This window comes from Loxodonta africana, chromosome 21 (assembly GCF_030014295.1).
Source record: "Loxodonta africana isolate mLoxAfr1 chromosome 21, mLoxAfr1.hap2, whole genome shotgun sequence".
NCBI lineage: Eukaryota > Metazoa > Chordata > Mammalia > Proboscidea > Elephantidae > Loxodonta > Loxodonta africana.
The window spans coordinates 29,048,624-29,065,833 of NC_087362.1; the positions used below are offsets into that span (position 1 = coordinate 29,048,624).

The following is a 17,210-nucleotide window of genomic DNA, read 5'->3' on the forward strand; positions in this document are numbered from 1 at the left end:
GGTAACACTGACAGCAGTAGGCCCCACACCGTCACCACCAGCATGTCCCCCTGCTCTCTCCCACGTAGTGTCCCTGCCCTATCCTCCTGCCCCCCCCATAGCCTGTGTTCACCCCTTCCCATGGCCCTCGGACCCCTGCAATCAGGCACTAGAGTGGAGGTCAGTGTTCCAGATGGTTTTCCATGCCACGCACACTGGCATCCAACTCACAAGGTGCTCTCTGCACCTGCCCATGCCTGTCTGCACCTCTGCTGTTCCTTAATGCTCATTACTTCGTGAAAAAATATAAAGCATCACACTTTAAAAATTAACTTGATTGTTTCCTACAGAACAGAAACCCAAATGTAGAAAAAGACTGGCATTACAACAAACACACAAGGACCACGTCTGGAGTAGCTCTGCCCCCAGAATATCTGGCACTCCCGCCTCAAACCAGCAAGAATCACAAAACCACACCCAGAATCCCAGCCAGCACTGGTGTCACATGACCTGGGCCCACAGCCCTCACCTGGTTTGGAGTACCGGGGCCAAGTGCTCTTGGGGGTCGTCAGCCACATGGACTTAGGGTACACACGCTGTCTCTGCCGAGGCCTGAGGGAGACATGTGCCAGTGTCACCTTCTGAGGTACCTGCAGCAGCCAGGGAGGCAGGACCGAGGGGCAGGGGTGGCGGGAGACCCTGCACAGGCCTACACCGCACAAAGGCGGAGCACAGGCACGCAACTGGAGACAGAGGGCAGCCACTGCCAGGTGGAGCTAGAAGAGAGTTCTAAAGAGCCAAATCACAGGAAAAAGAGAAAAGGAAAAAGAAATTCAACAAGTACATCAAGAAGACAGGACAGGCAGAAAGGCAAGAAAAATGAAAACCTACAAAAAAGGTGACTACGTGAGCCGAGCCCACCAAGTGCCCATGACCTCACGGCCATGGTGGGAGGCATGTCCAAACAGAGGGGTGAGTTTGACCAGACAGAGGCCACTGCAGGTATGTCTCCTCTCTTGAGACCCACGAATACAACAATAGGCTTTGAGAAGGGGTAAACCTGACAAGGACAAGGACTGGAGGCCTCAGCACACCAGGTCACCAGCACGTTTCTGGGCCGCAGGGGACGAATGGGCACTTACGGGTGGAAGGGCCTCGCCAAGGAAGGGTTTGTGTGGTCGGCGATGCCACGCCTCTGGAGCTGAGTGGTGGGCTCACGCATGTTTATTATTATTCTCTATACTTTCTGATAATCTGAACTATTTCATTAAAAAAGAACAAGAAGGAGTAAGAAGATGGGCTATGTTAGGCCCAGGATACAAAGGCACCATTTTCGTTTCTCAACAAGGAATCAGGAAGGCAGGAGAAAAACACACCATTGTACCTGAAAATCATGGTCAGAATATGCAGACCATTAAAAGGAGGAGTGATTTTAGCTTACTGTGTATAGGGGAACAAGCAGACGCTCAGAGCCGTCCGTGCCTTGGCCTGGCTGCATTATGCTGCACATACGAAACACACAGGGCACAGAAAACACAGATGACGCCATGAGATGTGGCGGGAGCAGGGTGGGGACGTGGGGCAAAGGCGGGACAGGCATCTCAACCTGGGAAGAGTCAGGTACAGCAGTAGAAACACTGCCTGAGGCCCCTGAAGGGGAGGCGTTGGCTGCATCAGCTCAATTCCATCTGTACAGCAGAAAGTCAATGAGGAAAGTCCAAACATGAGAACCCAAGACAGAGTGGGTCACCCTTCTTTAGAGTTTGAGATAACCACAGAAGACGAGGCACAGAAACCTCACAAGCTGTGGCCTCAGCAGCAGAATAAGGAAGTGGGGAGGGAGGAAGCAGGGAATGGCGGCTTTTCAACGGAAGCCCTTTGGGAGGACTTAAATCTTTGAAGAAATAAATATAATAAGTGTAATAATGATATCAAAACAATTAGTAATTATAATTTGCACAGAAATAAGACCAGGCAAAAAATATAAAGAGATACGCAAAGAGAGACCCAACAGATGTTACAGAGAGGAACTAGTGTGGCACGAGTAGAGTATTTATTCATCCAAGACGGCAAGGGACAGAGAGGAATATGTTAAAATAAAAACATTTTTCATTAGTATTCCAAAAAGAAGACACGAAAGTTAGAAATCCTTGTGTCATGAATTCACACCCAAAATGTAAAGCAAAAATTGTTAGAAATACAAGGCAAGTATGAACAAATAACATGAAAAAATGGTCAATCTTACCAATAAAGAACCAAAAGTCACAACGGCGAGACAATTTCTGTCTATGTATTATGACCGGGTTTAGACCTATGGCATCACCACTGTGGACAGGATGAAGCGACGCCTGTCCTGTGAGCGGGATGAGTCGGCACTGTTTTGCAGGGCAGTGCAGGAGCACGTAGCAAATACAAGACTGGCACACCGGCTTGTAGGAGACTTCACCAGAAGGTGCTGCACAGACGCAGGGGCTCTGCAACACTGTTTGTAACAGTGGAAAAACCTGGAAACAACCTCACACCCATCAACTGGTCACAGGTAGAAACAGTGCTTCAAACTCTGACACACAAAGCCAGGGCTACAGGCTCTCAGGACTGGCTCCTGTCACATAAGACAACTGTGCCGTGTGCACAGACAGGCTCCTGGGAGATGCGCAAACCATCCAGTGGTTATCTTTGGAGGGGGGCAGGGGGGCGAGTCAAGGAGGTTATTTCTGAATTGCTCTTTTTAAAAGGAGCACGTACTTGTATAATCAGAAAAAAAAAAGTACTTCAAAACTCAAAGCTTTTGCAAGATGCTTCTCAAGTCAGAGCTGGGACTCCCCTCTCAACAGTAAATCCAAGAAAGGGGCCCTCAGGCTCATCATCACCCTGCAGTTCACCCCACTTTCCCCCGAGACACGGCCTCTTCACCACAGTCAGCGTTCACCCCATGCCGTCCAATGGCTAGGAACTATGACACTAACAAAGATAAGACCTGTCTCAGAACCCAGACTTCATGTTAGTTTTGCTGCTGTTTTAGAAGAAAAAATGAATCCGGCTAAGATCTAAGGGCTAAAAGCTCAAATTTGAAAGATTTTTAGAATCTCTCTAAAAATATAACACGTCCACCAGAGAAGGTTGTGTGAGGGCTCAAGGAATAAGGCCACGCCCAACTGCCTCACCTGACTTTCAAGGCCCAATTCCAGGGCTTCGCCTTCTCACTATGGCTTCAAATGTTCTCCCCAGAGTGCCTCTACAGCCAAATACAGACATATAGTAACAGTTGGCTCCAGGCCACTCCTTTCCTTGTCTTTAACCACTAAAAAGGTAAGACAGTTTTGGAAACACAGCTCTGCACAGAGCTTACCTTTGCTCCCCAAGGATCGCCCGAGCACCAAAGTACCTCTTCAGTTCTGTGTCTGGATTCAAGTGTCTAGAGAATTGAACATTTTAGAAAGAAAAATGACATGAAGTTCTACAAAGATTCTGGGAATTTTAAAAAGTCACATAAAATCCAGCAGTGAGACAACCTCCAGGTCCACTTTCTTAAGCCCTATGCAGTTGGGGGCAGCACTGCAGGGCACAAACGGAGCCCACCACCACCACCGTGGGAGTCTGCACTCAGTGTCACCCTGCTTGTCTGCACCACTTGGGGACATGAGGGCAGACCACCACCCACATACGGCAAACATCTGTTTTCGAGGCTGCGTCAGGCAGCATAAACGCCCGGAGACCAGATCACTATGTCTTAATTGACTCTGGGTGACCTTACAAAAAAAAATACTGCCAGCAAACTTCTGTAGTAGGGACACTAGTACACCAGTTGCCGTGGACCTGACTCCAACTCTTGGCAACCCATGTGTATCAGAGTAGAACTGTGCCCCACAGGGTTTTCAATGTTGATTTTTCAGAAGCAAATTGCCAGGACTTTCTTCTGAGCAGTATCTAGGTGGACCTGAACCTCTAACCTTTCAGTTAGCAGCTAAGTATTAACCATTTGTATCACCCAGGGACTCTGTAGTGGGAACGGGATTTCATTACGCTTCTACAAGACCAAGAGATGACTTTTAAGATATAAAGTAAAGCTGAAGCTCCTTGAATCATGGGTGATTTTCTTTCTTCTTGTTTTTATTTTCTACATGTTTAATAATATACCCATAATTACTTTTAAATATACAATAGCAAATCCCCCCCCCTTTTTAAAATAAATAACATTTTCCTGGTCACAGAGAAGCCATGGGGAGGCCACCAAGGAGTCTGGCTGTTGGGGAGGCCACAGAGGGGGCATCTGGCTGCGAGGAGGCCTCAGAGGAGGAGTCTAGCTGTGGAGAAGCCTCAGAGGGGGCATATGGCCTCAGGGAGGCCACAGAGGAGGGATCTGGCCTTACCTGTGCTCCACGTGGAGCACATGCTTCCTGGAGCTCAGGGGGGGCGGGCCAGGCCGGGCCAACCCACCTCTGTCTTCAATTCTCTCTAAGATGCGGTCAATATCTTCCAGCCCATTTTCCTAAAAACCCCAAAACAAACTATTAATCACTACACTGACTTTATTTTGAATGTTATAACAATAATAAAATCATTTATTTTCAAAAAGAGCAAATATTACATTTATTATCTAAAAGACAATATAATTCAGAAACTGTACCCCACATAATATTTAGAACAAAAATGAAATTTTTAAGAAGCAGAAACTCAGAAAAGACAGAATCGCAGAGCCAGAGGATATCACAGACAGTTGAATCCCGTTTTCTAGGAGAACACAGTCCTCAGGTAAATGGAGCTGAGGTGTGAGACTGAGATGAAACTCAGTAAAACTACACTCTCTGTAGGACAAGCGGGGTCAGAGCTGGGACCGAGGGGAATGATGGGAATACACTTTCTGACGGCAGAAACCTCCTGACGTGGTTCTCACCCTCGCCATCACCATCTAGCTAGCCTAGAACAAGGTCAAGGCTGTGAGGAGAAGTGTAACTAGGAATATCTCGCCCATCAGGAGAATACAGTTTCCATGGGGGCTGGGAAATGAAAAATGAGAGTGGGGCTCTAGACCTCCAGGGAGCTAAGTGAATAAAACAAGTAAAACTTGATAAAGAGTTTTTCGTTTTCTTTTTCCCTGACCTCTGAATTAGCTAAACTCCCAATGGAAAGGAATGAAAATAGCAAGTAGCAATGAACAGCTCTCAACACACAACAGAAAAGAATGGCGACAGACCAGCCAGGCTGACACACATACCAAAGTCTCTCCTGTCGTGCTCTTCTTGCTCTTCTGCTTCTTTTTCTTCTTTCGGAGTTTGCCGGTTGAATTAGACTAGTAAAATCAAACCAAACCAAACCAAACTCATTGCTGTTGAGTCGATTCCGACTCACGGACTAGTAAAATAAACACACTTTTATCAACGGAAAGTGACAGTGAGATCTTACAAACTACCAACAGCAACGGCTGCAGAGGGAGTGAAGACTTGATGCTCCCCTGTCCTCTAATTGTCACCAAAGTCACCTGCTTCTCTCAGATCTTGCTTGGCTTACAAGAAGCACCTTACAACGTCTCTGCAACTCCAGCCTGGTCCCCACCTCTCCCAGTCTGTGGTCAGTGCGGCTTTTCTCCCACACCCCCTCTCAATGCTCAGGCTTCCACAATACATACATGGGGCCCTGAACCACGAGCCTTCTCTATGCTCCAGTCCCCCTGGGGATGGGGGTCCTGGTGTGCCCTGCAGTCCTCACAACACCAGTCCCTGACTCTGCAGGGCCCCAGCCTCTGTGGGCCCCCACACCCCAGCCTTTGCAGTTTCCTAACCCCTGCCAGATCCCCTGTACCTGCCAGTATCCCTCTTCCTGTGGGTCCCTTCTGCAAGACCCCCTCCCTCTACCTCTGAGAGCCCCCCCTCCCCTGTGGGTGCCCTGCCTCCTATGGGTCACCCTCTCTCCCTGTGGGCCCCCCTCCCCTGCGGCTCTCCTCTTCCCCTGTGGGCCCCCGGCCTCCAGAGCTCTTCAGCTGGCCCACTCCAGCGCAACGCGAAGACTCTTCCTCAAGAGCCCCCGTGAGCCTGAGCCTCAGTCAGGCACTTCTCTGCACACCCCAAGTTGGACTCCCTGACACTGTACTGGCCAGAGCTGTGGACAGAAGTATGGGATCCATGTTCACCATGCCCACTTGGTCAGAGGATTCTGGAGGGCTGAGGCCGGCCCAGCACTAGCAGACCCCCAGTTGGCAGATGTTCCTTTTAGGGCCCCATGGGAAGACTCCTCCTTCACAGTCTTCTGTGATGTGACTGCAAAGCTGTTTGCAGCTCCAAATGCCCAGCCTCCTACCCCCAGGGTAGGACAAAACATTTCACGGGGTCTTCGTACCTCTCCCCTTAAGCTGGCAGTCATGTTAGAGTCGAGTGCTGGATCCCACACTCATCTAAGAGACACTCCTCAAACCTCAGGTCTCACACCAGTGCCAGAGCCACAGTCCCCCAACCGAGGCCCAGACTCATGGCAAAAAGACAATATGCCACGCAGTTGCTCATGTGCATGTAATGATGCACGTGTGTACCGGTTCACACATGTGCTGGTACATGCTGCTGAGGGAGGCTGGCTCTCAAGTGTAGAGCAGGGACATGTGTCTAGGGACCCTGCACATGGCACCCACTCATCAGGGTTCTCAAAGAAATTTTTGAGTAACTGGGCAATGACACAAACTCAGGCAATTACCCCTCCAGGATAGTAAGCACACGGATGCAGCGGGTGGCTGGGTGAACTTGGGGCCCCTAAGTCAATCACACGGCCCCATACCTGCTCAGAGGCTGCTGCCCTGTCAACCCCTTCTCCATCCGTCTTGGTCTCTGTGTTTCCATGTTTAGCTCTCCCTTTGTTCCCTGAAACCACGGTGTCTGAGGGCACGCAGTCTGACTTGTCCCCATTCACCATGGGCTCCTCCTCGAGTTCTTCAGTGTTTATCTGTGAGAGATGTGAGGGAGACAGTGGCATTGCCTGCATGCTACACTCACGCTTAAACAGTGGTGCTCAGATGCAGGTGACGGAACACAAGCAGACAGGCAGGCACACTTAAGGCTGATTTGAGGTGGTGGATGGGAAGAACAGAAAGAACACTCGATGTCTGTGTCCACACAGCAGTGATACCCACAGGCAAACCTGAGTCTAACACAACTCTGTCATGCTCTTTTGAACAAGTCCTGGCTCAGGGTTCCTTCTGCAAATGAGCCTAAAGTGCCGGGACACCGGGCTGCCATCTGAGCTGTCTTCCCTGAGCATTACAATTCATTCCCCTTCTTTGAGCATCACGTAGCCCTAGGTGAGGATTTTAAAAACAACAAATGTTCAGTCAATGCATTCGTATTCTTTCCTCCTCCTGCCCGCTCAAGCCTCTGCTTATCAGTGGGAGCAGACAGGACAAGAACCTGGGAGAAAACACACTTAAGCCCCAAATGATCTCAGGGGCAAGGATTGTCTCGCTGACTTTTTTTTCCTGATAATAAAGGTAATATATAAAAACAACCACAATTCACACAGTGAGGCCTCCTACAGGGTGAGAAGAATGAGCCCAGCAGCACGCACACGATGGATGAAACTTAGGAGCACAATGTTGAACGAAAAAAGTCCCTAGAAAAAAATTTTTTTCCTTTGTGAGCCCCTTTTGGAAACTTAAGGTATTTTGAGAAATGCAGATTCCTAAGAAGCTCTAAGGCACACTAAACTGCAACTGAGGGAAGTTCTGACTCCGCACACGGGGAGCTCGCCGCCGGTACTTGATGACACGCCCAGCGCTGTTTCTTTAATGACAAGAGGAGCGTGGCTGACGTTGCCTTCCATACGGGCCTAAACCTACATCAAATGCCTGTCAGTCATCCTTAAATAAATCTTTGCTAACCAAAAGCTGTTGCTTCCTTCAGTTTCAAGATCTCAGACGAGAGGCATTCTAAGAGGCTGGACAGATTAAGTTCTTGTCCACCACACATATGTTCACTGGCACCACAGACAAGGCTCAGAACACTTAACTGAATACTAGGCAGAAATTTTATAAAATTTGGGGGAAAGATCTGACTTTTTGGTAAAAACTGGGGTATAGTTTACATACTGTAAAATCAACGTACAGTTCAATGGGTTCTAGCAATTGCATACAAGAGTGTAACCCACAAGATATAAAACATTTCCATCACCCCAGAAATATACGCCTTGTGCCATTCCCAACTAACACCCACCTCTGCCCTGGCAAACGCTATAGAGATTTTCCTCACCTGATTAGTTTTGCCTGTTCTAGAGCTTCACACCAACAGGCTCATACTGCATGTTCTTTTTGTGTCTGGCTCCATTCTCACAGTGTAATGGTTTAGAGGTTCATCTCATGGTTGCCTTATCAGTATGTTGTTATTCCCTGCCGCTGAAGCTATTCTGACTCACAGAGACCCCATGTGTGCAGAGCAGAACTGCTCCATTGGGTTTTCAAGGCTGTGACCTTTCAGAGGCAGATGGCCAGGCTTGTCTTCCAAGGTGCCTGAGTGGGTTCAGACCACCAACCTTTCAGCTAGTATTCGAGCACTTAATCAATTGCTCACCGAGGGACGTATCACTAGTTAGTTCCTTGCTATTGGTTAGTAGTATTTTCTGGTATGGTTATACCATATTTATTCATTGTCCTGTTGAAGACATTTGTTTCCAGTTTTTGGCTGTTATGAATAAAGCTGCTGTGCATTTTTATGTACAAGTCTTTCTGGATAAAAATCTAGAAGTGGAATTACTGGATCATGGGGTAGGTGGAAACCCTGGTGGCACAGTGGTTAAGTGCTACAGCTGCTAGCCAAAAGGTCAGCAGTTTGGATCCACAGGGCGCTCCTTGGGAACTCTATGGGGCAGTTCTACTCTGTCTTATAGGGTCGCTAAGAGTCAGAATCGACTCGATGGTAGCAGGTTTGGTGTTTTTTGGGGGGGGGGGATATGTTGAACTTTATGGTAAATTGCCAGACCAATTTTCCAAGTGGTTGTACCATTGCACGCTTCACCCAGCAACATACGAGAGTTCTGCTTGTTCTACATTCTCACCAGCATTTAGCATTGTCAGTATTTTTAATTTTGGCCAGATTCTAGTGGGTGTGCAGTAATACTGCATTACAATTTATATATATCCTCTGACTAACAATATTGAGTACATTTTCATGTGCTTACTAGCCATTCATACTGTCATACTGACCATTCTTTTGTAAAGTGCCTGTTTAAGTCTTACACTCATTTTTAAACTGGGCTGATTTCTTCTTGAGTTGTAAGATGTGTTCATATATCCTGGATACGAGTCCTCTGTCACTTAAGTTTTGTGATTACTTTCTCCCAGTCTATGGCTTACCTATTCATTTTCCTAATGACATCTTTTGATGAGCAGAAAAATGTTTAAGTTTAGAAGAAGTTCATTTTATCAATCTGTTCTTATGGTTAGTGCTCTCTGGATCCAACCAAAGGAATCTTTTCCTGCCATAAAGTCACAGAAACACACTGTTTTCTTCTAGAAGCATTACAATTTTAGTGTGTAAACCTGTGATTTATCTTGAATAAATCTGTATGGGGGGCTGGGTTGAAGTTAATTTTATTTTTCCATAATATAAAGTCATTTCAGCATCGTCTGTTACAGAGATTTTAGTTTCCCAACAAATTGCTTTTGATAAATCCATCAATTGTATTAAGTCTATTTCTGAATTCTCTATGCTGTTGTGGTGGCCTACTTGTCTATATTTACGCCAATGCCACACTATCATGATTACCGGATCTTGATACTACATCTTGAAATGAGGTGAAGTAGCTCTCCAACTTTGTTATTCTTTTTCAAGGCAGTTATAGCTATTCTGGCACCGCTGGTGTAGTGACATCATGTGAGATTCCCATTCTTGCGACCTGGGTTCGTTTCCCAGGCGGCGCACTCCTCTTTTGTGGAAACCCTGATGGTGTAGTAAAGTGCTACGGCTGCTAACTGAAAGGTCAGCAGTTCGAATCCACCAGGCGCTCCTTGGAAACCCTATGGGGCAGTTCTACTCTGTCCTATAGGGTTGTTCTGAGTTGGAATTGACTCAACGGCAATGGGTATGGCTACTCTGAGCCTTGGTGGCACAGTGGGTTAAATGTTCAGCTGCTAACTGAAACCCACCAGCCATCCCGAGGAAGAAAGGTGTGGTAGTCTGCTTATGTAATGATTTACAACCTCAGAAACACCATGGAGCAGTTCTACTCTGTCCTAGAGGGTCGATAAGATTTAGAATCAACTGAAAGACTAAGGTTTTGGGTTTTTTTGTTTCTTTAGTACAGTTATTCTCCATATAAATTTTATAATCAGCTTGTTCATAAAGCCTGCTGGAAATGAGATTAATATTGCACTTAATCCAAAGATCAATTTGGGGATAGACAGCATCCTAGGAATACTGAGTGTCCTAACCCATGAATGGGAATCCCTGCATGGTATAACTGCTTAACACACTCACTGCTAACTGAAAGGCTGGTGATTTAAGACCACCCAGAGGCTCCTCGGAAAAAATGCCTCATTATCTACTTCCCCCAAAAAAAACCGGTTCCTGAAAACCCTGAGAAGTACAGCTCTACTCTCATACATATGGGGTCATCACCATGAGTCAGAATTGACTTGATGACATTTTTTTTTTTAATCCATGAACATTGTATACATATCTCTCCATTTATTTTGGTCTTCTTTAACTTCTCTCAGCAATGTTTTGTACTTTTCAGCATAGAGATCTTACATGTCTCTCATTAAACTTATCCCTAGGTATTTTGTTTTTGATGCTATGTAATCAGAATTTTTAAAGTTCACTTCCAGCTTGTCCATTGCTAATATATATACAAATTTTTACACACTGACTTCATATTCTGCAACCTTGCTAAATTCACCAATTAGTTCTAGTTCTTTTTTTGTATATTCCTGAAGATTTTCTATGCATGTGATCTTATACTCTGTGAATAAGGACAGTCTTATTTCTTCCTTCTCAAACTGGGTGTCTTTTATTTCTTTTCTTGTCACACTGACTAAAATCCCTTTTTCTTTTAAAGAAATTTAAAAATTAGAAAACATATTGTATATTTATCCTTTCGGTTACCATTCCTGGCACTCTTCATTTCTTCATATAGATCCATGTTTCCATACAGCATAATTTTCCTTCAGACTGAAGTATTTCCTTTAACATTTCTTTCAGTGCAGATCTTCTGGAAATGAATTTTCTCATGCTTCAAAACATCTTTGTACGAAAATATCTTTATTTCACATTTATTTTTGAAAAATATTTTCACTGGATATAGAATGCTGGGTTAACAGGTTTTTTTTTTTTTTTTTCTTTCAGCACTTTAAAGATGTCATTCCACTGTCTTCTGGCTCGTGTTGTATCTGATAAAGTCAATGATTATTCTTACCATTGCGTCTCTGTAGGTAATGTGTCTCTTTTCTCCAGCTGTTTGTATGATTTTCTCTGTACCACTGGTTTTCAGCAATGCGATTATGACTTACCTTGCTGTGGTTTTGTTTGTTGTCCCACTTGGGTTTTTGAACTTCTTGGATCTGTGGGGCTTTATTTTACATTAAATGTGGAAGTTTTCTGTCATTGTTTCACCAAGTATTTTTCTATTCCAATTTCTCTCCTCTTGCTTTGCTACTCCAATTACAGATATGTTAGCCTGACTGGCACTGTCCTCCAAGGGTACTGAGACAATTAACTTTTCTCCATTTTTTTTTCCCCTCTCTGGATAGTTTAGTTTCTTTGCCCTAACTTCAAAATCACTTATCTTTTCTTATCTAGTGTCTAATACGTTATTAAGACCATCACGTGAATTACCCATTTCAGATACTGTATTTTTCAGTTCTAGAATCACCTTGTTTTATAGTTTCCATTTCCCTACTGCAAGTCCGTGTTTGTTCCCTCATTATATTCATAATTTTCTTTAAACCCTTGAATATATTTATAATGCTATCTTAATTTTTTTGTCTAATTTCACCACCTCTGTTATTTCTGGGCCTGTTTCTACTGATTTACTTTCTCCTGGTTATGTGTCACATTTTCCTGCTTTTTTGCATATCTGGTAATTTTTTACTGTGTGCTAGACATCATGAAATGGCATGCTGTTGAAAGATTGGATTTTGTTGTCTTCCTTAATGGAATGTTGAATTTTGCCTGGGGATGTAGTTAATTTACTTGTATATCAGCATGCTCCCAAAAAAATCTTACTTTTAAGCTTTGTTAAGGCAGGCCTAAAGTATTTATTAAAGGGTTATTTGGAAATCCTGGTGGTGTAGTGGTTAAGAGCTATGGCTGTTGACCAAAAGGTTGGCAGTGTGAATCCACCAGGCACTCCTTGGAAACCCTATGGGGCAGTTCTACTCTGTCTTATAGGGTTGTTATGAGCTGGAATCAACTCAACAACATTGGGTTTGGGTTTTTGCTTTTAGCCCTACTTCTAAAGAATAACCTTTCTGGACCCTCTACTGAACACTCAGGTTTTTCAGTGAGGTTTCTCAACCCTTGCTGGTCAGAATGAAAAGTCTTCCCCACCCTCTGGCTGGAAGCAGAAATCTCTTATTTTATTTTTACTCATCTATTACTCAGTTTATTTAAAGATTATTTTTGGCTCTATAAAAGTATGCCTTTCAGTTCAGGAACCCCATGGTCACCATTAAGAATGCTGTATAAAGAAAACAGTTATTTACCCACTGGAAGACAAGAGCCATTAGAACTTTGCATTACTGGAAGAAGTGCTTCTACAGATGGCAGTCAATAATGACAAAGCCCCATTTATTTATCTGCAGGCAGAAACTGGCAGACATCTGGGAATACTATAGGCTTTTTTTCACTGTTTAAATAATTTCACAATTTGAATACAGATCCACAGTTCTTTCCTTGCTTACAGACAGCATTAATGATGCCAACCTTGCAAAAATAATTCCACAGACTTGAGGACAAAAGAAACAATAAGTGATTTCAACCTGAAAAATCTTAGAAAATTATGGTAATCTTTTACCAAACTTGCCCTTGACCAGCAAAAAGCTATAAAAATTCTAATCCCATCTATTATCAAATGATTTTGTGAATGAGGGGGTTTTGCTCGTGCTGCCATCAAAACAATGGGTCAAAATCAACCGGCTATCATATAAAGGTGACACATATGTTGACAAATAAAAAAATCATTACATAATTTCAAGTCCTTATTCCAACCAAACAATAGTAGCCTGATCACTGAAATGTTCTGAAAGAATATTAAGGTCTGTTTTTAACTGCACAATTTAGATTTCAATTATTTTCAGGGAACAGGCATTATATTTTGCACAAAAACAGAGACACAACGCACATAATTCTTTGTAAAAGATTAATCTTCCTCACTTTCAGGGAAATTTTTTCAATGCAATAAAATAAATTCTGATAATTTTTAAGTATGTTTATGTGGCTTTATTTAATCAGATTGTCAAAGTGGTCCTTGACTCCTAAAATATTAAGAAGTTCTATTCTATGGCATCATTTTTAATGGCAGCACAGAATGTTATGGGGCACAAATGTACCATAATTTAACCAATCCTTTATTGTTGGGCATGTAGGTCAGTTTCAAAGTTTCATTATAAACAATACTATAATTAATCTTTATAGCTTATTAAGAGTTCACTGTTTTGCATCTGAACGCTAACAAACATGTCCAGTGTATTGTTGCAGAATTTAAGACATAAGGGCAAAATACATATACATATACACTGCCTGAATTAAAACTGATGTGTGTTATTAAATATCTTGAACTCCATCATGATATGCAACTACTCATCCACCTGAGTTGTTAAGCTCTCAACACTAACAACACATGCCAGAGAGGTTTCTGATCAACCTTGGGACTCTTGGTCCATCCTCAACTAACAAACCACATTTTTTTTCTAAACACACACTAACACAAATATAACATATCATACAGATTAAGGATTTAAATTTTAAAAATTAAAGCATTAAAAGAAAACAAAGGAAAAAATTTTATGTAAGGCAGAAAAGGTCTTTGTAAATGTAGTGCTGAAAATAAGCACCATGAAGAGAAAGATGGACATGTCTGACACGGTGAAAATCAGCTAAGGAATCTTTTGCCATACGTTGATATGTATTACCATATAAGAAGCCTTTACAAATCAATATGAAAAAGATAAGAATCCTCTAAAATAAAAGTAAAGGACATGAAAAGGCAATTCACAAAGAGGAAAAAGGTCAATAAATACATGGACAGGTGACCCATTTCGCTAACAAAGAAATGCAAAATGAAATAGAGATATACATTGGCAAATATTAAAAAAGACTGATAATGTCAAATTCTGCAGTGTATGACACTTTCATACACTGCTGTGTAACCTCTCTGCAAGGCAAGAACAGTAAGCATCCAAAGTTAAACGTGTACACTCCCTAACCCAGCAATTCCACTTCCAGAAGTCAACCCTAAGGAAACAAAACAAGTATATAAGGATATAAAAAACAAAATGCTAACTACAGAACATTCGAGAATAGCAAAAAAGTTAAATAAGTTATGCTCATCCACAATGAAACAATATGAAATAGTTAAAAGGATTAGGTTGATAAGCATTAATTGATATGGTAAAAATATATTTTTAACACTTTAAAATATTATTCACTGAAAAGGCCACATCAGAGACTACATCAGCCTGAGACCAGAACTAGATGGTGCCCGGCTACAATCAATGGCTTCCCTGACAGGGAACACAACAGCGAACCCTTGAGGGAACAGGAGAGCAGTGGGATGCAGACCTCAAATTCTCCTAAAAAGACCAGACTTAATGGTCTGATTGAGACTAGAAGGACCCCAGAGGTCATGGTCCCCAGACTTTCTGTTAGCCCAAGACAGGAACCATTCCCAAAGCCAACTCTTCAGACAGGGACTGGATTGGACTATAGGATAGAAAGTGACAGTGGTGAGGAGTGAGCTTCTTGGATCAAGTAGACACATGAGACTATGTGGGCACCTCCTGTCTGGAGCGGAGATGAGAAGGCAGAGGGGGTCAGAAGCTGGCTGAATGGACACGAAAATAGAGGGTGGAGAGAAGGAGTGTGCTGTTTCTTTAGGGGGACGGCAACTAGGAATATACAGCAAGCTGTATATAAATTTTTGTATAAGAGACTGACTTAAAACACAACAAAAATTTTTTAAAATATATTATTCATCTAAGCTTAAGATAGTATTCATGTGCTTTAAAACGCATAAAAGTCTGCTTAGAGGTAAAAATAGCCAATTATTAGAAATGGTTATCTAGTGCGAGAACGTTGAAATGGGGCTGACTTTTTCTTGCCTCACTTCCACATGGTTAGAACATTTACAATAAAATACATACTACTTTATTCAGTGCTTTTACAGCTTTATTGGATATATTTGACACAAAGTATATAATCTGATATGTTTTCAAACTGACAATTTGATAAGTTTTGGCACCCCTGAAACCATCACTAAATCAATGAACATCCATCATCTCCCTCATGCCCTGGAAATACTAATAATAAAAATACCATTTCCACTTCTGTGAAGAAAAAAATCATGCCTATATAGGTTTGTGTGAGTTTAATGACAGACTTCTTAATGTTAAGTATTCTTCCAATGTACTAAAAACGGTGTGGTGTGTGGCAATTAAACTGTTACCTGAGTTAATATTTTAATACCCACCCACTGCCATCGAGTCGATTCCGACTCATAGCAACCCTATAGAACAGAGTAGAACTGCCCCATAGAGTTTCCAAGGAGCGCCTGGTGGATTTGAACTGCCGACCTCTTGGTTAGCAGCTGTAGCACTTAACCACTACGCCACCAGGGTTTCCGAATATTTTAATAAGCTGCTGTTTACTCAGAATACTTACTGGGAAAAAATATTCACAATATATATACGTGACAAAAGACACATATCTAAAATATATACAGAACTTTTATGAAACAATAACAAGAAGACAAACAATCCCATTTTTAAAATGGGCCTAAAAATCTGAACACTTCAAAAAGAAGATATACCAATGGCCAATAAGTACACGAAAAGATGTTCAATATCACTGTTCTTCAGGAAGTGCAAATTAAAACCAAATTATTATACCAGTGCACATCTACTGGATGGGTAAAAGTAGAGAGACTGGCAACACCAAGTGCTGCCGCGGACCTGGGGCAACTCAAACTCTCACGCTGCTTGTAGGGCCGTAAAATGCTACAACCACTTTGGAGAAACGTTTTGCAATCTTTTACTCAGTTAAAATAGATTCACCTTATGATCCAGGTATTCTGTGCCTAGGTGTTCAACCAAGAGAAATGAAAATACATGCCCACAAAACAGACTTGTACACAAATGCTCACAGCAGCTTTATTTAAATAGACCAAAACTGGAAACGACCCAAATGTCCATCAAAAAGTGAACAAATAGTGGCATATTCATACAATATACCATAATACTAACTACTCAACAATGTTAAACACAACTTATAACAAGCCCTTACAGATCAATATGAAAAAAAATAAAAATTCTTCTAAAAAAGGTAAATGATACGAAAAAGTAATTCACAAAGAGAAAAAAACAAACCATGCATACCCACCACATGAACAAATCTCAAGAACATTATGTTGACCAGAAAAGCCAGACAAAATGAGTACATCCTGTATGATTCAATTTACTCTAGAAAAAAAAAAAAAAAATACTAGAAAAGGAAGAAGTAATATACACTGACAGAGAGTGGGTGAGTGGCTGCCTGGGGACAGGGTGGGAGGGAATGACTGCAAAGGGGCACGGGGAGCTGGATGGGAATGTTCTCTATCTTGGTGGTGGCAGTTACATAGGTATACACGTTTGTCAATTTCCTGAGGAAGAGAGGCCTGGCAATCTGCCTCCATAAAGATTATAACCAAGAAAACCTTCTGGACCAGCTCTACTCTGTAACACATGAGATAACCATGATTTAGAATCAACTCGACTGCAATGGTTTTTTTTTTTTTTTGTTTACCATCTGATAAAAGGTCCGTGAAAACGGCCAACTTTCAGCACAAACTGATTTTGGCCTTTTAACAACTGGGGTGAGAATGAAGACTTGAGCACTCTGAGAGAAGTCAGAAAAATTAGCAGCAAATTTAAGGATAAATGATGCGACGCCTGGATTTGCTTTGAAATAATCCATGGGGAGAAGTGGGTAAAAGAATGGACGAAACGCGACTGGCCATGTGTTGCTAACTGTGGATGCTGGGTGATGGATACATGTGGGTTCCTT

General features: G+C 42.7%; 1 protein-coding gene across 1 annotated transcript in view; it reads right to left on the bottom strand.

Annotated features, from left to right (window-relative positions):
* The window catches only part of TCF25 (transcription factor 25), a 32,078-nt gene that overhangs the window by 13,415 nt on the left and 1,453 nt on the right, over nucleotides 1-17,210 (bottom strand). Inside the window, exons 2-6 of the mRNA XM_064273611.1 lie at nucleotides 6,742-6,906; nucleotides 5,195-5,269; nucleotides 4,350-4,468; nucleotides 3,329-3,394; nucleotides 509-591 (exon numbers count right to left, since the gene is read on the bottom strand). Of these exons, the coding sequence (XP_064129681.1) occupies nucleotides 509-591; nucleotides 3,329-3,394; nucleotides 4,350-4,468; nucleotides 5,195-5,269; nucleotides 6,742-6,906 (508 nt within the window). The remainder of the gene's footprint in view (nucleotides 1-508; nucleotides 592-3,328; nucleotides 3,395-4,349; nucleotides 4,469-5,194; nucleotides 5,270-6,741; nucleotides 6,907-17,210) is intronic.